Source organism: Anguilla anguilla, chromosome 6 (genome assembly GCF_013347855.1).
Source record: "Anguilla anguilla isolate fAngAng1 chromosome 6, fAngAng1.pri, whole genome shotgun sequence".
NCBI lineage: Eukaryota > Metazoa > Chordata > Actinopteri > Anguilliformes > Anguillidae > Anguilla > Anguilla anguilla.
In genome coordinates this window covers 46,726,413-46,748,017 of record NC_049206.1, presented here as the reverse complement: position 1 = coordinate 46,748,017, position 21,605 = coordinate 46,726,413, and the positions used below count along the sequence as shown (strand labels likewise).

The following is a 21,605-nucleotide window of genomic DNA, read 5'->3' as shown; positions in this document are numbered from 1 at the left end:
CTGTAAAATATAAGCTTTGTTAAAGACATCTTCAAAAACAATGAGCATAATGAACATTAGCTTAATGCAGCAAGCGCAAAGAACACCAACTGATTGAAGTGCCTTGATTTACAACAGTAGCAGGGTTAATAGACAAGAGGCTTTTAGTATCATTAATTCAAGAGCATTACCTTTACTTAATCCACATCACAGGGCATAAGAGAGGTTATATATAATCTCCTTAAATGTTGCAGAACCTAGAGACAGGCTTACAGGGAGCAGAGCCGGCCAAAATTATGCCAACTCTTTGGGACATCCAGTTAGTCACCCAGTACACATGTGGCAGCGGGGAAACAACTCAGTAGAAGAACACCAGTCAAAGCTTTGGCTTACCTAATAACTACAAGCCCAAAAACTATATTGCTCTAGATGACATTATTTAAATCTGCAATTCCAGAGAAACAAAGACAGGCTGAGTTGCAAATTGAATTGTAACAGAAAAAGGTACTAGCTGGATTAATTTAGCAGAACGCCACAGAATTATTAACACAAAAGGTTATGGTGATTTGGAACACCGAGGGATATTACCCAAATGACCAAACCAGTATCACGATGTTACAAAAAAAAAAAAACTTTTATAGGTATACATTTGTTTAATATTCACATTGTCTAGGCACACATTTCAGGAGTACATAATTTGCAGCCTTACATTATTTTCTTTGCAGCAAAATTAAAATGCCTACATGTTTACACTGCAGTGCAATAGAGACAGGATAAATCAACACTTTAATCTGCATGTCATTCGCTCAGTCACCAAGGGACTCATGACACATGATCATTTTTCTTTCGTGTTCTCATCTTAAAATTATATGTATAAAAATAAATCTACTATCATAATCATTTTGATACAATTTGAGCTCCATGCACTTCTCCTTACATGAAAGGCCCTGTTTGTCTCTTGTACAAAAAAATAAAATAAAACCTACTCCTCAAAATATCAGCTAAGAAATACAAATTAACTTAGTGTCCCAGAAAAAAACTCAGCCAGAGCAAATGGCTCATTGTACTGCAATTTGTAATGTCTATGATGAAAGTCTCTCGCAGGGCAAAGAGTAGTGTTGAGTAAAGTGGTGAGCAGAGGTAAATTCGGTCTTTAAGGGGTCTTCACAGAGGGAGGAAGAGTTGATTTGTCTGAAAAAACAAAATAAAAATACAGAAGTCATTTTGGTTCACACCTGCACCAAATGCAATTCAGCCTTCACAAACGTTCTGCATATTAAGCCATACATATAAAAACCCAAAAGATATGAGTAGAGCTTACGACATAGCATATTGAACACATGAACGCATAATCATTAGCATCCCAAAAAACCCTGATGTTAATGGATGTCAAACAATGGGGTCATTAAGGGAAAGATCATGCTGTGAACCACAACTGCCCACCTCACCATATTCTCTTATCCTGAAAACAATGAGTGAGACTTGATGCTGCACATCTCTGTTGGATAAGAGCATCTGCTAAATACCAAATTTTAGTTGCAACTTGACTGTGTTTTTGATAAGAAAAAAAGGTGAACAGTGCCACCTGTTGTCCATTCATTTTTGGGCCATTCTGCTCAGAATCACTTTTGAGATTGACGCCATCCAGGTTACCAGGCTCCGACAGGAACAACCTGATCCAGGCAAACCTGGATTCCTGCGGTTCCCCCTGGTACTCAGTAAACGCCACAGGGTGGGAGGCCGGCCTTACCCTTAAGCAGAGGTGTAGTGTGTATCCTGCTCTCCTCCAGTGTTGAGAAGGAGCCCCCCGCCGCCCTCTCCGAATCCTGCCCCCCCGTCTCACACATCAGCACACTGATGGGGCCTCTGGAGCCCTTCAGGTGGATCTGGATACCATCCTGAGAATCAAAAGGTAAGGAAACCGGCTCACGCCCATAAATTCAACCGTGCTATCGGACGCTATCGTGCCATTTTCTCTTTCCTGAAGATACACAGAAGGGAATGTACAGACACTAAACTTTGGTTAGCCCTCAAGTACAGACAGGTCCAAAGCATTCAGTCCAAGATGGCTGAACACAGAAAATGTACTTTCTGTGACCAAATACCTAACTAAGCTAATTTCAATAATGCTGTTGGCCAGAAGCAAGCTTTACATTGCACTTGCGGTAAGTCAATGTCCAGTTGCCACTATTTAGTAGCTTGTGCTCCAAGTTCAGTGTCCTAACAGTGCCCGACTCTGGAGTCTGGAGCCCACCTCCTTGGGCGTGGGGACTTCCAGCCTGGTCTCCTCAGGAGCCTTGATGGCAATGACCACCTGCTCCCGGAAGGCCTCGATCCTGCAGATGTCCTCATGAGTCACATAGGCCGAGGTGCGAAAGGGTTAAAGAGGAATATACACACAAGAAAAACCTGAAATAAGCCTGGCTTTTAAAGGTCAGAAATACACAGATTTTTGTCATGCATCCAAAACCTGTTTTAACCAGAAAAAATTAAAGCAATTTTGATCCATGTAATTGAGTGGCTTCTTAGTGGTCTTCATGGTTATCTAATGATTAATATTAAACATTACAAATTATGATAAATAATCACCTATTTGACAAACATAATAAAGATCAGTGATGGTTATCCTGATGGAGTCGGGCATTTACAATTTGTTCTGCTGAATCTTAACGTTGGCAAAGTGAAATCGCTACAACCTCAGTCTTCATTGGAGGGAAACTAATCTATTGTGCAATCCTCATATGCACACATTTGTGTAGGTTTTCATCCAAAATTGCCGCCTTATTATTTTTCTTGGGAAGGCGCTGGATAGACTCAGCGAGGCGGAGGCGATCGGGAAGGATATTCGGCGTTCTCCTTGTGGTCGGTAAGGAAGAAGAGCTGCTGGGCGCAGTCTCTGATGAGCTCGTCCAGGGCCTCCTCCATGGCCGACAGGTCCAGCAGCTCCTCCCGAAGCTTGTCCTTCCACTGCACGCCCAGCTCGCCGGCCGGAATCGAACCCCTGTGGAAAAAAAACCCAGAGGGGATCGCGAGAGCGGTCAGAGCCTCACTCGCGTTTCCAAAAAACCCCAGCTCTGACTATGTGCTACTCCACAAAGAGGCAGTACAGTTAATCTGCTTCAGAAAGCATTTGCATCAAGTTATGAGAGTGATGAAAAGATGTTCAACCCAAACCACTTGATTCCAACAGAACTGACGTTGCCCTGGCTAAGTTTCATTACGTTTATTTCACTCGAACTCAACTTAAAATGGTCAAAACTGTAGTACTTTCAGGTGACAGCTGGAGACTGCCGAATGAAACCGCTGATGGAGCACTGGGAGACTATGCTTTGCTTTCACAGCCAGCTCAAGAGATTTTAAAAACACAGGAAACATGTAGAATTTCTGGCTCTTGTTCCAGGTTTTCTGGCCTTCCTTGCATAAGGTGCATCCGATAGGAGAGGAAGGCCAATGCAACTTACAGTACCCCCACTGGATCTAGCTGAATGTGGAGGAAAGTCCACTGGATCTGGCTGAACGCGAGGGGAAATCCACTCTAACTTACACCCACTGGATCTGGCTGGTGCTGCGCTTCTTGATGAGCTGGATGCCGTCCAGCACGTTGGTGACGTCGTAGACGCGCCTCTTGCGGGTCCCCAGGACGCGGGCCGCCTCGTTGAGGTCCACGATGCCGTTGGGGGCCGTGCTCAGCAGCTCCATGAAGCGCTTGGTGAGCCGGCCCAACGACACGTCGCAGCGGTACCGCGGCAAGGAGAAATCGTTTTCAACTGGGTAGAGAGACGGTCCGTTTGTCAGGGGCAAACCCCACTTACGAACAGTCTGTCTGTAAGGCTTAGGTTATGGCCAATGAAACAGAACCAAAAACACTGTGTCGGGCGGCAGCGTAGTATAATGGGTAAGGAGTGGGTCTTGTAACCTAAGGGTCGCAGGTTCAATTCTAGGACTAGGACACTGTCGTACCCTTAACCTGCATAGCTTCAGTATATATCCAGCTGTATAATTGGATACAATGGAAATGCTATATAATACCATGTATGTAAAAAATTGTGTAAGTCGCTCTGGATAAGAGTAAAATGTAATGTATACATCGACACAAGTCTCAGGTCCAAATGAAGTCAGGGATCAGGAAAAGCTCCTGCTCAGACGCGTTTGTCCAAGATCTGCTCATTAAGGTAACTGTCTCATAGATAACAATGAGTTATGTTTGCAACTATAAAAATATCACAAACATAATTGCTCATCAACTTATCAAGAATAGATTACTTTATCAAAAGCAGGACAGCAAAAATATTGCAGATTATGGGCTTGCCAGAAGACTGAAAAGCTTAACAGAAAAAGATGCTTTTGAGCTTTGGTGAATTAGAGATGTATTAATGGATATGTAGGAAAACAAAGTAAAATATTGGGGGCCCAAAGTTCATGACAAATAAACTTCATACCTTTGCACTTATGGGGACCGTATGTCATAGCCGATGCCTGTGCAGTGAAGGTGCTACAAATGAAAAACAAAACTGTTCGTCAGCACTGTTCCATCTTACCTGACCTCGTCCCCAACGCAGAAAAACCTTTAATTTCTCAGTACAGGTCAGCATCTAAGCTATGATGCACACTTACTCCGTTTCATCCACGGAGTCCGGTCTTTCAGGGGCCTCTGCCTCCCACGACTGACCCTCCCCACCTTCATCCTGAAACAAACAATGGAGGAGTTGATGGTATGCTGATGACATGCTTCAGAATTTACTTTGACAAACTTGCATCCCTAAGGCATAATACACCCACACCATCGGCAAATTACAATTAACAGTCGTGTGTGGAATGGAGTGCGCCTAATTAAAAGCAAACGGAATCCCCCGATATTAAATTCCAATGAATGTGCTTTGATCATCCAAAGCCTGTACTTAATTGCCTACCACCAATTCCCGCCACCAAGTTGTCCCGCGAAAACCGACCAAGACCTTCGCCATGCTGATACGCCCCCAAAACAAAACTGTGATGCCCCTAAGCGTATTGCAAAACTCCCACAGACGAGTAAATTGAACCGTTCACGAGCGAAAAGTCAAAAAATGCTGCGGGTCCATAACAAGCCAGTTTACGCGGCTGATCACTGCCTGCTCTGAATGCAACAATTGAACAGATACAAGCTCGTAACAGTAACTTTTAACAGCTGAAAATGTAGCCAAGTTGAAAAGCAGGCTAGTTTGCAGACAAGTTGTCAAACTTTCCAAACCTGCAAATCGGCAGCATCTGAGAGGTCGTCTTGTTCATCAGAGGCGGTTCCAGCACTCATGGCTAGCGGTCCATCCAAATACGGTGGCATAATAGGTATCGCATCTTCACTTATTCCGCGTTGCGTTATGTGGTCTTTCAGAAAGTGGTCTTCACATATTCGATGCTCATCTGAAGGCACTTTGTCGGTCTCTCTCAGTGCGGCTAGCCAAACTTTAACTCTGGCTGGGTCTTTAGGAAAACTGAAAAACCTTTTGCGAGGTCGATTTGTGGGCTCAGTCTTTGCGTAACTTCTGTTAGGGCAGCCTTGGACCACGCATTTAACCATGGTCAAAGCTGCTTTCAGAAGCCCTTAAGGCTGCACGGTTTATCGTCTTCTGCAGCAACGCTTCGCTCCCGGAACGGATATGACGCCATGCAACCGGATATTTATTTCGACATGTCTTCTTCTTTGGTTGTTCTTCGCATGTTATCACCATCTAATGTGTTGGAGTGTGCATTCGGCATATGTTTCAGCAATGCAGCTTTTTTTTTTTTTTTTTTAATTCTTAAGACTTTTGTCACTATTTTTACCCATAATAGAAATGTAATAAAAGCGCCTGCCAATAAGTAAAACGCAAAGTGGGTTTCTAGCCGTTGCCATGTTAATGCACTCTCAGAAATAAAGGTACAGTGGAGATACATTTTTGTTCCTTAAGGAACAAATTCCCCAAATGTACCCTGAAGTTTGAATAATGTCCTATTTGGGTACTAATAAGTACCTTTTACATGCAAAAGGTGCAAATGAATTATGTACTGCTGGCTAGGGGAATATTTTATGTACCTTTAGAGTACTACCTCAGTGACCAGCATTTTTACCTTTTCATGCACTTTTTTGTGTCTTTTCTGCCCATCTCATTTGACCATCATTAGTTAAATAATCCCTTCATACAACCATAAAGGAGTCAAATTCAACTCAACAAAATTACAAACTCAAATGACGATCAATCATCAATTTACAATAGATGATTTTTCCAAAACCTATGCAACCCACATGAAAAATAAAAAAAGGATATTAGTTCATGTGCATTAAATAAATTACATTAAAAGCAACAGAGGTCTGTTATGGTCTTTTAAAAATCCTTTTAATTTTTTCACACTGAGAGATTGTAACTGATCTTGTACAGATGTTCCAGTGTTCTCAGAGTAAAGGTAACATAAGTTTGACCATGTAGCACGATCCAGTTTGCCCCCCTCAACCTCATTTGTAATAATAATAATAATGATGATGATAATAATAATGATGATGATGATGATGATGATAATAATAATAATAATAATAATAATAAGGGCTTTTATATTGTACCTTTCATCTCAGGATCTTAAAGGGCTAAATAGAGCCTGTGGAGCCATTGTGATTGGTGAAGTCTGAAGAGGCGAGTCTTAAGTTTGCGTCAGAAGACGGGCACTGTTTCAACTGTTCTGACCACAGTGAAAGCTCATTCCACCACCGGGGGGGCCGAAAGGGCAGGAGACGTTGGCAGGAAGTGCAAGAATGCTGGGGGGAACGTCGAGGCGCCCAGTTTGCTGAGTGAAGAGGTCTGGCTGGTGTGTCAGGTCTGCTAATATTTTGAAGATATAATAGAGTGGTCCCTTTAGCTGCCCAGTGGAATAGCACCAGGGTTTTTAATTTGATGCAAACTGATATTGGTAGCCAGTGGAGGGAAATGAGAAGGGGTGGGAAATGGCTGTGCCTTTGGAGGTTGTACATCAGGCAAGCAGCAGCATTCTGGAAATGCTATAGAGATCTGATTGTGGAGAGAGGGCGAAGAGGGAGTTGCAGTAGCCAAGATGGGAAATGACTAGGCCCTGGACTAAGAGCTTTGTTGTGTAGGTGGTAAGGAAAGGGCACGTTCTCAGCATGTCGTACAGCAAGTACCCGCATGCCAAACATACCACCATGGTGTTATCAGAGAGGACAATATGTTCTTCAGTAACACTCTTGAGTTTCCAAGCAGATGAAGAGATCCACAGTGTAGTATATTCCATGATGAGTGAAAGGTCAAACAGGAGGGAGGACTTGCTTGGAAAGTATAACATCTCAGTTATAGCCATGGTGAGCTTCAGGTGACAGCTTGCCATCAGCTCAAATTTCTTGTAGGCAAGCTGAGATGTGTTCTGAGACCGGAATATTGGAAGGACAGAATTCATAAAGATATGAGTGTCATCAAGACCAAGAGACTGAATATATAGAGAGCAGAAAACTAAGCATCGAACTCTGGGGGACACCTGTAGTGAGGTTATCAAGTCTGAAAACTCTACCTCCCCATGAAACTGGGAAGGAACAACTGTTGAGTGGTGTCAAGTGCTGCAGGGAGGTCAAAGAGGCCCAGAGCAGAGGAAAGGGAAACTGTCTTTGCAGATAGAAGCTGTGCAGTGAGAGACTGCTGAGTTCCGTTGTGATAACAGTTTAGTAGTAGGTTGGATAGACACATGAATCCTTTATTGTCCTTGAAGGGAAATTGCTTGGCACAAGTGGCTCACACAAAGCAGATAAAGCCCAATTACAGTTGATACACAGTCAAAAACAATACTGTACTTCCAAAGATTGTGCTACATTGTGCCATTGTTGGTTGTTAAGGAGCTGAATACATTTGGGGAAGGTTTGTTTTGAGGTCTGGGCTTTGGGTAACAGCAACCATAAGGTAGATATAAAGACATGATGTATAGAGGGTGTGAGGGATCAATAGTAGGACATGCTGATGGAAAGTCTGGTGAAAAAACACCTAACATTGTAAAGCCTATGTTGTTTGTTTTGACCAGTGTGTCTTTGTTTTGAACAGCAGACCATTCAGTTTTTCAGTTTAGCCTTTATTCATGAAAGCAAACTGTTTATTTTTTTAAAGTACAGTATAAAATATTTTGAACAATGGAAATAAACCACACTGAATCAACCACCGAGTGTGTGTATGTCTGAAGAAGACTTGCATTTATTCACCATGAATAAGAATAGTATAGAAGCCAGCTTTTTTATTTTTATTTTTTGAAAACGTAACAATGTCAGTAGAATACTAATCTGTTTATCAATGCATTTGGCTATTCACGTTTCAATGCAGTGTGTTGGGAAGTCAAATAAAAAACACTAGTTTATTCTTCAGGTCTCATGTGATTTTTATATATAGGACCTCACATATTCATTAAAATTACACCAGTTTCAACCTACTCCTTTTTGGTAAACAGCTGCTCTGGGATGTAAGCACCTAAACAAGTGCAATTGTTTTAATTAGATTTTTCAGTTTCAGGAGGTTGTGTGTCAGTGGAATATTTTAAGAAATGAATGGTGGTGACGCGATTAATGGGTGGAAAGAGGGTTCCGCAGTGATTTGCCCCAGAATCTGTAGATCAACATTGAAGTGGCAACGTCACGTTTGTGATTGGGTGAACTTGTCATATTTCCATGTTTGATTGGCTGATGGGAGAATTGGTGTCCGTTTCTCACCGCCTACTCCTGATTCGTTGTTTTAAGGGCTGTGTGTCTCTCGGCGGTGCTGTAGCGCTGCTTATAGACGTAAGCGGTACAGTGTAGCAGTAGCCGTAGCAGCTGCGGCAGCAACACCAGCAGTTACAGTTGCAGCTGCAGAAACGACTCGGGGTGTATCGGGATTTCACGGTCTCAGGGTGAGAGGAGCAAGAATTCAATTAGCACTGACTGAATCATGGCTACTGAAACAATATCCTCGTGCACAGGCTCCAGTTTACTGCAGCCGATAAGCGAAATCGTCAATCTCCCATTGGATCAGGTAATGTTTGATCTTCATTAAAATCGAGCATTTTCTATGAATTGTCTTTCTGAACTGTTGCATAGGGCTGATTGCATAGGCTACCAGACGCTTTTAATGGAAAACAATGAATTCCGTACTACAGAGTAGCACGCAATGTAAGTATTGATGCTGTTGGTCACACGAAAGATTTTCACTGTGCTGGTTTTAAGTATGGTTCATCCGATTGTTAACCTATTGTTACCACATCACAAGCTGCTTATTCCCTTTATTTTCATTCATTAAGTGGGAACGAACGACCATAGCGACCAAATGAAATTCCAGACATGTTGCAACGTTCCGAATTTTCTATCATATTCTATACATTTTTTCTTGGAAAATGGACAGGAAAGATGAACATCGCGAGGCTTTGAAATTTCCCCCCTCCTAAAAAAAATGCGAATTTCCCAGCTGCTTTTGTGCAGATGGAGACGAGGACGTGAATTGTTCCCCTCCCGCCTGTCTGCATTTTTCAGTCCAAAACTTGGGTCATTCTGAAATTGTTCGTGTCGTATTGTTTCGAGATTTATATGGAGGCTTATGGCTTCCAACTGTTTACAAAAACTGAAGTTGGATCCTGTGTAATTGTCTCTCCGGGCGTTATTTTCGGGGCGTATACGCCTTCCTCTCATTTCTGTTCCTGTCTGGGACACTGACGTTTTTTATGCACTTCGTTACGCTATGTAGTTTGAGACGTTGAGCAACGTGTAAATTTTTTTCCGTCAAATCTTCGAGTTTACCATTCTTGTTACAGTATTAATTATAATCATATTGGCATGACTTTTGTGCAGGCTTATGCTTGTTAAAGCAACCATGCTCAGTTGAAAGATAAAGCCAATGTGCATAGGCTATAGTTCGCAGCTAGAATGTAATCACTGATATTTTTACATAAATATTTTTCTGTGGTTTCTGTGGTCTGAATTTTCCTTTTTTCAGAAAATTCAGAGGAAATGGAGCAACTCACCTTTTGCTTGTGGTTACTGTGTAACACTTAAAAAAACAAAAACAAGGATATACAGTTAATATGTAAACAAGCTAACCTTACATCATGTATCATGAATTTAAACCAGCACATTTAACAGACAGTTGGATAACTGGTACAACCCCACTTGATAACGTGTGTTGAATATGATTTTGTAGTTGTAGGAATATCCATTCTATGGAAGATATAAGAGTGTGTCATTAAATATACTGGTACTGTACTCTTTATTACTACACTGAGTTCTCTCCATCACAGCCATTGTGTGGCTCATCATTATATAGCATTAGATGCCTTAGCATTAATGTTTTAATGTACTAATTGACAAATGATTATTTTGTTCCAGCACAAATTCACTTTACATTGTAGAAATTAAAATTTATGTATAAGGAGCATCGAACCTAGGTGAGAATTGCTTCTTTGTAAATCTTTTAGCATTCAGCATGCATTGATGATGAACATTTGAACCTCTTCCCAAAAGCTGGATGAGCTGCATGCCCTTCTTTATATTACACTAGTGGTCCACATTTTTCCCTTCGCAAAACCTTTCCTTTCCATAATATTGAGCAAATATGATCTTGTGTTGACAAAATGTTTTAGCAATGTGCAGATGAATAGCTTGACATTTTTGATTGTAACAGTTGACTGCAGCAGTAACATGCACAGCCTCCAATAGACAGGAGTTATTGTTCATAACCCCTGTTTTCTCAATGAAGATTGGTTACCATGGGAACTACTGGTTAATTCTGTACTCTCTTGGTGGTAAGCCAGCTGAGAGAAATGCTCATTTGCACTGGAAAGTCTTTGGCTTAATTTATTTAAGCATCCACTATTATTAGCTACATTGGTGGTCAATATGCAGTCTTTTGGCTCTTTCCTAATAGTCAGCAGAAAAATATTTGCATAAACTTTTGTTTTTTTTATGATAAAAAGAGGATCTGAAAGTTGCTATTTTTTGTACTGTTGTAGTTTGTTTTAAATTGCCACCAGTAATCTCATATGTGGAAATTGTTGTACTATCATTGTTAGTTATGTCTTTTTTGTTATTGTTGCAAAAAGACAGAAAGAGATGATTCAAATAAGCCTTCTACAGTGCCTCCATTCCATCTTTTTTCTTAAACAAGGATTGATCTTGATATTTGCTGTCCAGCACCTCTTTTTAATGTCTGAAACTATTTAATGTCACCCCGTTGTTTTTAACCTGATAACCCTTAGGTGAGCATAGCCCATTCTGGACCATTTTAAGAGAGGTGACGTGCCTTATGTGCAGTCAGAGTAGATGGTCCTGGACATAGAAGCGTACTGGTCTTAGTTTGTGCGCTGCCCCTCCACCCCCTCCACTCCCAGCAGAGAGGCCTTTAGGACACGTGGATGTCGGAGCCCAAATTGATTATCCACCCAAAAACCAAGCCACCTTGAAAACTTATATTTGGCTTTTCATCGATTTATTTTTTTGCCTTCTTGCATTCACACCACAATGTTCTGAAGACGCATGGTTGTAGGGAACCAACCTCCCCCCCCCCCCCCCAACCTTGAAGTATTAACAGTAATTGGACCATGAAGTGTCATGTTCCTGTTCAAGATGCATATTTCCTCTGTTGACTTTTTTCACCCCATCATAGATTTGGAATCCACACTTTTTTGCCTCTTAAAGACATATGCATGCTTTTTTATTTGAAAATATAATAAAATGACTATGCTAAGGCATATCTATGCTGCACTGGAAATCTCAGTCTTTACACTATTTCACCAAATTCATGCACATTTACCTGTATTTGTTATTCTAAAATGTGTTCAGGATGTTTCTGGGTGTGGCACTTTTTTGTGTGGGAAGGGGTGTGTGTGGCTACAGAGCCTGTGGTTTGGGAGAGCAAAGTTTTTGTTGCTAGTTAGCTGCTGCAATGGTAGATGATGCTAAGAAGTCTAGATACAGTAAAACAGAAAGACCAGCCAACAGGGCTCATTCAGAAACTGAAACTGTTGAAACCGTTTCAACCTTGAAATTACTTGGTTTTGGTGGTGTCAGCTGGAATTCGCCAAGGAGATGAAAAGCAATGCGGCATTGGCCTGTTTGGGTAGCATTTGTTTCAAAGTCTGTTCTTCCATCAAGATGCCCCCCCCGTGGGAAATGCTGGTACTGTTGATAGTTGCAATGTAGCTAGCTTGGTAATTCACCTGCATTTATTTCAATCAGGGGAACTTAATAACAAAGCTAACAAAGTTGCTAACTTTGGACTAAAAGGCAATGGATAACTTTTTCACTTTACAAGTATATTAGCTATTATAGACATATGGCCTGCTAATGCTATTTATTCCGCACGCGATTCCATGTTTACATCCCAATTCTAACTAAATGTCCAGGAGGTTATTCCATGAAGCAGGATTGGTGATTTAGCTGGATAACTGCGCGGTGTAAAACAGAGCAGCTTGTTTTACTTCAATCCATGCTCCATTTGGGTGGGTTTTGAGTTTTACTCAGTGCAGTTGTCCAGCTAACTCAGTAATCCTGCTTCGTGAAACAGGGCCCAGAATAGCTAAATGCCAAATGAGGAAAAACACAAAGTAGCTGCAGCAGCACTATACGGAGTAGCTACCGTAAGATGTTCCCACACACTAAGGGTTACTAAATTACTTACTAAATTACTTTTATTGTCTATATAGAATCATTCATGTTGCGAAAATGCCATTTTCAACTCTGACCACCTCACCTCTTCGCTTGATATTTTGCTTGTAGTGCTCGAAAGTGTGTCCTCAACGGAGGTGTGGGTGGGGTTGAGGACGAAGGAGCAGATTTTTTGTTCAAACACAGAGTCTACAAGGGCTGCAAAATCCTACATGGTCTATCTTTAAAAGGCATTATTATTATATGTTTGATCCATTGGGCCTATTTCTTCGGTTGCTCATGAGTTTGTATTTAATATTGAATTGGGCTATTGTATTTCTTAGTAATCATTTATTATTTATTCACAAGCAGCAACAATGATTTACATTTTGCCATTCATGTTGATGTAATACATGTCTCTTCCTGTGTAACGTATGAAGTATGTATGTCTCTTCCAGTGAGTGATGGCAAATCCTAGCACACACTGGATTCATTATGACTCTAATGGGAGTATTTTCATATTATGGAGGGGGGGTTCTGTGTTCTGTGACCCATAGACATCACCAGCTGCCGGGCTTGTTCCCTGGTGATGCTCTGCCAGGCCTGTAATGCAGTATGTTCAGTTCCTGTTTGTTTTAGGGGATTTTGCCATTAGTCTTTTTTTCAGCAAGGCAAACACATCTTCAGTTGGATTTAGGTTGGGTGATTGACGTAGCCAGTCAAGGAAAATGACCCTGAAATGAACCTTTTTGACCCTGAAAAACTACTTGGTTTAGCAATATGTTTGGGCTCATTGCCCTGCTGCAAGGTGAAGTGCTGTCCATTGAGTTTTGAGGCATTTGGTTGGATTTGGGCTGATATTTAGATACACTTCAGAATTTATCCTGCTGCTGCCATCAGCAGTCACATCATCAGTAAAGACAAGTGAACCAGTTCCTGGGGGTGCTTTGGATCATGACCAGTTCCTTTTTTTCTCCACACTGTTCTCTTTCCATCACTTTGGCACAGGTTAATACTCATCTGTCCATAAGAATTTGTTACAAAAATCTAGTTTTTTAATGTACTTTTTTTTAAGCAAACTCTAACCTGGCTATTTTGTTCTTGAGGCTTTCCAGTGGTTATGCCAGTGTATATGTCACACCTTGAATCAACTGTAGCCCTTTTATTAGATTTCTTGTGCATGAAATAACGATGCAACAACTCGCAGTTTGCCAAGAAACAGCTGAGCAAAACTCCAATTTCTTTTGGTCCCCTAGAATGGGTAGACTGCGTATAAAAAGGGATGTTATTCCTACACTGTTCACATGGTACAGATGTAAATGTCCTCAAATTAAAGCTGACAGTCTGCACTTTAACCTGATGTGCATTGTTTAATTTCAAATCCAGTACAGAGCAAAAAGTACTTGTACCTGAGTACAAGTTTATTTGTCTTAATGATAAACTGAGTATAAACTCAGTCTGTTCCCTTTAATTTTATACCCATTTCTGTTTCCCCACCACCTCCTCCCATTTGGTGATTTATTGTCAATGATGAGCTGCAGTATATGCACGTCAATAACTATATCATATCCTAATTATGAACTAACTATATGCAGCATAAAACTACACACAGGGCTTCCTACAACAATCTATAATCAAGGCAGCCCATCTTAACTAAACAATGGTATCACCTTGATTATCCTTTTGGCGGCGCGGGTGGGTGGGGGGGTGCGTACATTTTCTGCATTAAAATGGTGTGTGACCGATTAAAAGCTGGATACAACAGTAGGATGTATTTTCAGCAATGTGGCACAGGGAAACATGGCTGCTTGAAGCCCCTTAAGTGAGGTGCTATCATCGTACCCCTGAGCAAAGCAACCTTAACTTCTCTGCAGCGATGGTGCCAGAGACAAGTGGACACGTTCACCTACGTTGCTTGTCAGCTGCAATAAGTGCACCTGTTAAGCAAATAAATAATGAATGACATTAGCACCAATTCTTTTGACTGAACCCTGTGGACTTGAATGCTCTCTTAGCACCTTCTACAGTATTTATGAAACAAGAAAAAAAGCAACATCACCTGTTTCATGAGCTTGCGTTCGGTTTTAATCCCTTCCTGCTTTGGCCTCGGAATCCATTGCCCCCCCCCAGTTTCTTGTTTTCTTCCATGCAGATGGGGGCAGTGGATCCCGAGTGCATCATAGTGTCTGTGTCGCCATTTGCATATTGTGTACTCCCTTGGGTGCTTCCCTCAGCAGGCCGGCTCTTTTTGTTTACCTCGCGCATTTAATTTGCCATTGGGCTTTAATGAGCTGGCGAAGCGCTAGGGGCTCAAAATAAGTTGCACTTTTGCGATCCTGGAGGGCTGCAATGCATAGAAACCACAGAGGAGGGAAATAATGCAGCTCATTTGTTAGTCAGATTTTCTTGGCCGGCTTGAATGGTGCAGTTGAGGTTCCCCGGGTGCTGTGGATGGCACTGCAGAGCGGCGATCTCCGCGTTCGAAGATGAAATATCGTGACGTGATGACGGAGCGCCAGGTGTTCGGCGCGGCCAGGGTGTCGTAAAAGGTCGACGACGGGTAGGGAGCTGTGAGATAAGCTTGTGTTGTTCTTTGTTTTGTGTGCCGCTGTCACTCCTGTGTGCAAACTCCAATTTAAAAAAATGAATGGTTAGAAGGTAGACGATGTTGACCATTCAGTCGCTTAAAAATATGCATGTTTTACTGGTGACGCCTCATGGCCCAGAATTCAGTGCAAACAAAGAGGGCAGTGTCTGCCGCACAGTCCTGTGAGAGCTCCTTGTGTTTGACATTCCTTTTTTTATTTTCTCGTCTGCCCTTTTAACTTCTCTTGTTCGCTCTCCGTCTCTGGTTGGGACCTGCGGTTTTGTGGAGGGGGCATGCTCTTTTTCCACTACCCCCCCCCCCCCCCCCCCCCCCCATTCTCTCTAGGGGGCCCGGGGCCCTAACACTGGGCCCCCAGGCCTACAGGCTTGGCTGCTATTTGCCATGACTCAGCACTTACTTGATCAATGAAACCGGTGGATTACGCACTTGACTTCCCTCACCTGGTTTCCTTCGCCTGAATTTCACTCTGAAGAGTCACTCTGTGTCATCGGCTTTGTCTCCGTAGGATAGCTTGGTTTTTATGATCTGTGCTTCAGGGTGCATGAGCAAGCCTCGTTTTGTATTTTTTTTTTCCTGTCTTAGTTCCAAATATTCCTTGTGATCTTAGATTAATTGTTATTCTATCCTAAGATGGACATTTTTGGTATGCTTTTTTGTTTTGTTACACTGTTATTTCAAAAATTTGCTACACATTTGTCATTCAAGGTTGACTTTTGTTCGATATTGTCTTCATGAGGTCACTCTGTGAAACCATTCAGTGGTGAACACTGAACAAAATTTCAGTTACTGCAGCTTGGTAATATTTTTATATTTTGTGACTTTTTTTGTGGAGTGTTTTGTGGTCTCTTTTCAGCTGAGTGTGAATGGAGGAGTCCTGCTGTGGTGTGACTCAGCTGGAGGGTAATGGGAGATTAGATCGCTTATAGCATCATGTAGGAAGCCTGGTATGGAATCTGACAGCTCCAAGAATAACTTGCACATAGCAGCTTCAAATGGTCCTAATTACTCTTGCTCCCCGACTTGTGAATGATGCATCAGTCTAACACCCTGCATTGTAATGCATAATGCATTCTGCGGTTCATAACTGACTCTCTATCTTGTTTGTTCGTTATGTTTCTAAGAAATCGCAGGGCATTGCAAATTTGTTTCTGAAGCCGATAAGTCAAATTCTTCATAAGGTCAGCATCCCAAAAATCTGCCAAAAATTCTGTTCTCTGGCATATACTGTATGTTGTGTAAATTGATTGCCTGGGCCAAGGTCTGCGTGTGAATTGCACTGATTGGCCATCTCTAGGAACGTGAAACTTTTATGGGTGTGTCTGTCTCTTATGCACCCCAGTGTAAAAGAGCTAGTGTAAGAGCTTGTCACAGTGATGTCACTATTGATCAGCACTGCTGAGATTTATTTAATAAAAATAAAGTGGATTGGAGTGGGGTTTTGCTTAGCTCCTCCCCCTTCCCTGTAACCACGCCCATAAAACTCGGAATTTGCATCAGGTGGTTTTCTCTCAGGCAGCTGCAGTTTTACTTGAGGCCCATTTCAATGTAAAACAACCCAGAAAGAGCTGGCATTTGTTCAGCCAGAAACAGAGGACTGTATGCTTTTATTTAGAGGACAAAATCTTGATAATATTGTTCCAGGTTTTGTTATTTATAGGTTAGGGTCTGTTTCTTGGGGAATCCTTTTTTGTTTTTCATTGTGCAAAAGGACATTAGGGACTTTAAGTTCTGTCGCTCAGAAAGGGGTACAGGCTAACTGGCCTAAATTCAGTAGGCTACTGTTCACCTGAGACGACTTCATACAGAAAGGACTGATGTATAGGCTTTTCTTTCTGGGCCTCAATGGCTTGTGCACTGTTTGTCTTTGTTTCATTCACAAGCCTCTGTGAAATCATTGGGCTCTTATACCAGTGTAGACTTGAAGTGAAGGCTTTCAACACAAACACCTGGAATACCTGCCACTGTTCAAAAATGTGAGCCAGACTCGCTGTAGAATTTGGAGATGTCAACCAGTACTGCTCAGTACTGCGAGAAGACACTAAGCCAGATTTATAACTTTTTTTGGTTATATGTCCGTGTCTCTTCGCTCACTTATTTGGTGTGTTATTACCAAAACTGAGCCGAGCTTTTTTTTTTTGTTCCCCTCTTTGTGACATAATTGACTGGAGGACCATTTTCACCTGGATGTCATTGCACACGCTTCCATTACAGAACTGAGCTAGAAATACAGCTGTGGTTTAATGCTGAGCAAGGCCAGTGTCAGCCTACTGTTCATTTATTAAAGTGTTGATGTATACCAGTAATAAAAGCACTTTATTTGGTCAAATTAGTGGATTTACACATTTTTAAACACCTTTAAAAATAAATGTGTTTTTGAACTCCATACTAATTCCATCCAGTTTAGCTGCTTTGGAAGAATGAATTAAAATCTCAATCTGGCAGCTGTAATTATTGTTTTTATTTTTATTTTACAAACTTATTTTACAGGCTCAATGCACATTACAACATCATTGTAAATGTGCCAGTATTATCCAGTTGGCTAGCTTTCAACTGCAGTCCCTGGGCATATCAATGTCTATGAAACCCCTTTCGGAAGAGCACACAAAATGATACTTCAGTTTCCTTTTCTTTCCTAGATTATAAACTGGCTTCCACACAGACATTGCTAATGTTAAATGTACATTGGCCTTCAGTGTTTAGCCGTACAGTTAGCTTATGAACATGGATTGAGGGCCAGTTGACCTTCGACAGCGCTAGATTGAATCAGTCGTTAGGTAGAGGCTAATTGTGGCAATTAATACTCTCAAAGCAGTCGTCTCAATGTGGTAAGGGCCAGGTTAGCTCTCTGTGCAAACACAACAGCTGCTCAGTGAGGAGGAGGAGGAATCTACTGCTTTATGGCTGGAGCCGCACGAGCCACTTGTTCCAAGGTGACCTTGAACATGTGACCGTTTTCTTGCCATTTTTATTTACCACGCCAGTGTGATTAGCACACGCATGTGTCAGCAGTTTGTAACCTTAATGTTGTTAACTGAAGAGGCTGGAGGATGGGGCATATTTCTCTTACTGAGAGGACATTAATTATGAAGTATTACTGGATACGAACAGCCTTATCCAGGTCCGCTTATGTAGGTTATCTGAACTGTTATCCAGCTAGAACATGACTGCACTAGTCCTCTTGTTAAAATACATGGATTTGACTAGCATGGGGGAAATGTGTTCAGATATTTCTGCACTAATGACACCTTTAATAATTTAGAAAGCAGGTAAAGGTATAAAGTTCATTCTTTTCTTGAAAAATGCACAATTTTAGTCCTACCTTTGTCTATGATGATCTGTTCAGTGTGCTTCACAGTACAGCCTGGGAAGGAGTGCGCTGTTGGTGTTTTCCTTGGTGGCAGTTTTAGTGTCAATACTGTTATTGCTTTTATTTAAATTTGATGGTCACAATTGCCTTAGCAATACATCGTCAGAAGTGCGATCATGCCAATAAAGCATATTTGAATTATAATTTGACTGTCTCCCCCCCCACCATGAGCTCTGTGTCTGTTTCCATTACACTGACTGAATATGAAGGTATTCAAATGCATACACATTCAGCACAACAACTCTCTGAATAATCTCTGCAAGCTGAGGCTCTCTGAATGCAAATCACACCCGTTTTTCCCTTGAGGTTGTTGCCCTGTTTTTCCACACTGCCTGAGAGTCGAGCGAAGAGCTTGTAATGGAAACCTTGCCAGTGGCCGTTGTCCAGCCAAGAACACTTAATCGGGTTTGATTGACTTGTTAATTGAATAGTTAAATATCTCAACATTTAATTTGCTGTGCGTTCTTTTGAGAGCTGTTGGAGGTTTCTGCGCTAATCTTCAACTCAAGATGTTGACTCGACATATTTTTGTTCGTCTTCCCTTGAATGAATTTGGAATGGCTTCAATTAAGCTTCATTCATTGTTCGATGAACTGTTCAAGGCACCATTGAATAGCTAGGTAGCCTGAATAGCTGAAGTGAAATCCATACCTTTATTAACTAATGTGGTTAAAAGGCTCATGTAATTATACTTGCTAACAGCCAAACTGTTGTCTGTATCTCTAACATCCATTACTTGCCAAAAGAATGGGCAACTGATGTACTTAAATAATAGAAAATCCGGATATTCAAGTAGTCAGTTAACAGCTCAATTAACCCCATTTACTTCAGAACTCAGCTACAACCAAACCTACGTACATACTGGGTTTCCTGAGCCATGATTGGGAAGCATTGCTCTTGAGGAGAATTCATGTTTGTTTTTTAAGCTAGTCCATTCATTGGCTAGAAAGGACTAAATGGATTCTATCCTCCAGATACAAACATCGTGGTCCGAGAAAGCCAGGCCAAACTCATAGCCTTCATCTCTGTATTATGTGACTGTCCCATTTGCCTGCCCTGCTGTAGAGGCAAAGTTGGAATATGGCTGGGAGAATTATTGCAGTCAGAATATAAGAGTACAGAGATGCATGCAATCAAAGTAAGCTTAAAGGAGCAGTTCACCCAAAAATAAAATAAAGCTACTGTATATTTCCACTTCCCTTTAGTGCTGTCTATCCATCCAGAGTTTTGCTGAGATTTGACGAGTTTTCTAGGTGTCCGCTGCAGCTCTGATACAGTGGACCTCAACGGAGTCGACTTTTGTGGTGCTCAAAGTGCAAAAAACTTGACATTTTAAGAAGTCAACAGCAACATCTCTTTCCAAATATAATGCCACAGTTACTCATGAAAATCCACTAAGGTTAATTTTTCATTGTTTCATCGAGAACTACTTTCTCTTCTGAATTACGTCAACTGCGTATATCTGTGCAAATATCAACCAAAGCACACCAGCAGAGTCAATGCCGTTTTGAAGCATTGTTTTAACCCTGTTTCAACAGTGCTGACAATGCATCCCAAAAGACTGGCGTGCTTCAGTTGAGACTTTGCGTGGATATACACAGTTGGCATACTTTGGCAGAGAGTAGTTTTCGATTAAACCGTGTCATTATGTTTGGAAGGTGGCTTTGCTGTTGATTTTTATTTATTTATTTTTTTGTAAATTGAGCCCCGTTGAAGTCTGCTGTGTCGGCATGAGCTTCAGTGGACATCCAGAAAACTAGTCAAATCTCAGCAAAGCCTGGATGGATAGATACTAGCACTCTGGGTAAGTAGAAATATAGCTTTTGCTTATTTTTGGGTGAACTGCCCCTTTAATTCCGCCTGCTAATTTTGTAGACTCCTTTGTTTTGGTTCTCATCGCACTTTCTCAGAAGTCCAGGCTTAAGCATGGTTATTGAAATTTGAAAGTATACAGCAGACTCCTGCTGTGCACCATTGTTGACCTTTTAACATTGTTGGCTCAATATTTACTGTGGGGCTTTTCTCTCACTTCAGAGCTTGGTTTTCCTCTGTGATCTTCAGGGATTGTGAAGTAGCCAGCCGTGTTTGTTCAGAGCAAGTGAGCAACCACACAGTAATGGATTTATTGAAAGCATACAGTTGATGCTGGGGTGAAGTGACCCATAAGGACAGATTGTAATACACAAAGTGGAGACAAGACTATGTCTTTTACAGAAGGTCCCCCCAAATGTCCCAGTGTTGTTCTCTGTGTCTTTCGTCACCACAACAACCCCCCCCCCCCCCCCCCCCCGTATCACAGTTACTATCACTTGGCTTTGGTTTTGGAAGTCCACACACTAAACTAATTTCTGTCCATCTATTGGTCTGGGGGTTCTGACCAAGTGCATAATAATAATGTGTTGATTTCATTTAAGAAGACTTGGTGACCTTTTAAGACTATTTTGTGATCAATTATGTGCTGTAAGTTCTACATAGTGAAACTAAAAATACTCTTTAATAGAAGCCGAGAAACTGCACCTTCACCACATGTGAATTGTTCGATTACAAATATAAAATTGTGGAGTGCAGAGCTGAATCAAGAAAAAAATGTCTTCGTACCAAACGTTATGGAGCTCACTGTATATGGAACTGACATTTAAACTAAGCTTTGTTTTCAGGGAAAGAAAAAGCTTTTTTTTAAACAACAGAGCAGCAGAGTAATTTGAAAGGTCTGTCAGGATTTGGAATACCTCTAATGCAGAATATATTCCAGAGACTCTCGCTGACCTCGCTGACCCCGTTACTCGACCTTCTCCATCAAGCATCGGCGAAATGGTCTCAGAGCTCTTCTGTCCCTGTGGCTTCATGTTTTCATGGCACCTGCCAGACAGGACATCTCTGCCCTTTGCATGTTGTGGTGTTGCACTAAGTATGCGCTCTTTTACATAATCAAAATTTCATAACTCATGTCATTTCACTGCTGCTGTCTCAGTAATTCAAATTAATATTCAAAATAGTTTTCCTGCCCTTTAAATATTGCGTCAAATAGAAGTTTGTCTTCTTAAAAT

The 21,605-nt window shown here is 41.5% G+C and overlaps 2 protein-coding genes across 2 annotated transcripts in view; one reads left to right on the top strand and one right to left on the bottom strand.

Annotated features, from left to right (window-relative positions):
• Positions 1 to 156: 156 nt before the first annotated feature.
• si:ch211-195d17.2 (uncharacterized protein LOC560495 homolog) lies at positions 157 to 5,624 on the bottom strand. Its single transcript, XM_035420707.1, has 8 exons — positions 5,207 to 5,624; positions 4,594 to 4,664; positions 4,419 to 4,471; positions 3,524 to 3,746; positions 2,825 to 2,980; positions 2,234 to 2,348; positions 1,730 to 1,877; positions 157 to 1,170 (listed from the first exon to the last, which is right to left on the bottom strand). The coding sequence occupies exons 1-8, from the start codon at positions 5,531 to 5,533 to the stop codon at positions 1,133 to 1,135; spliced, it is 1,131 nt and encodes a 376-aa protein (XP_035276598.1). The 5' UTR covers positions 5,534 to 5,624; the 3' UTR covers positions 157 to 1,132.
• A 3,075-nt stretch (positions 5,625 to 8,699) lies between these two features.
• mboat2b (membrane bound O-acyltransferase domain containing 2b) overlaps positions 8,700 to 21,605 on the top strand; it is a 58,705-nt gene continuing 45,799 nt past the window's right edge. The window contains exon 1 of the mRNA XM_035423469.1: positions 8,700 to 8,984. Coding sequence (XP_035279360.1) covers positions 8,901 to 8,984 — 84 coding nt within the window. The 5' untranslated portion in view covers positions 8,700 to 8,900. The remainder of the gene's footprint in view (positions 8,985 to 21,605) is intronic.

Excerpts from the sequence above, each read along its gene's own strand:
- si:ch211-195d17.2 (XM_035420707.1), bottom strand. The coding sequence starts at position 5,533 with ATGGTTAAATGCGTGGTCCAAGGCTGCCCTAACAGAAGTTACGCAAAG. Across the intron at positions 4,472-4,593 it reads GACTCCGTGGATGAAACGGA|CACCTTCACTGCACAGGCAT; the intron begins GTAAGTGTGCAT and ends TTTCATTTGTAG. Across the intron at positions 2,981-3,523 it reads ACCAGCCAGATCCAGTGGGT|GGGTTCGATTCCGGCCGGCG; the intron begins GTAAGTTAGAGT and ends TTTTTTCCACAG.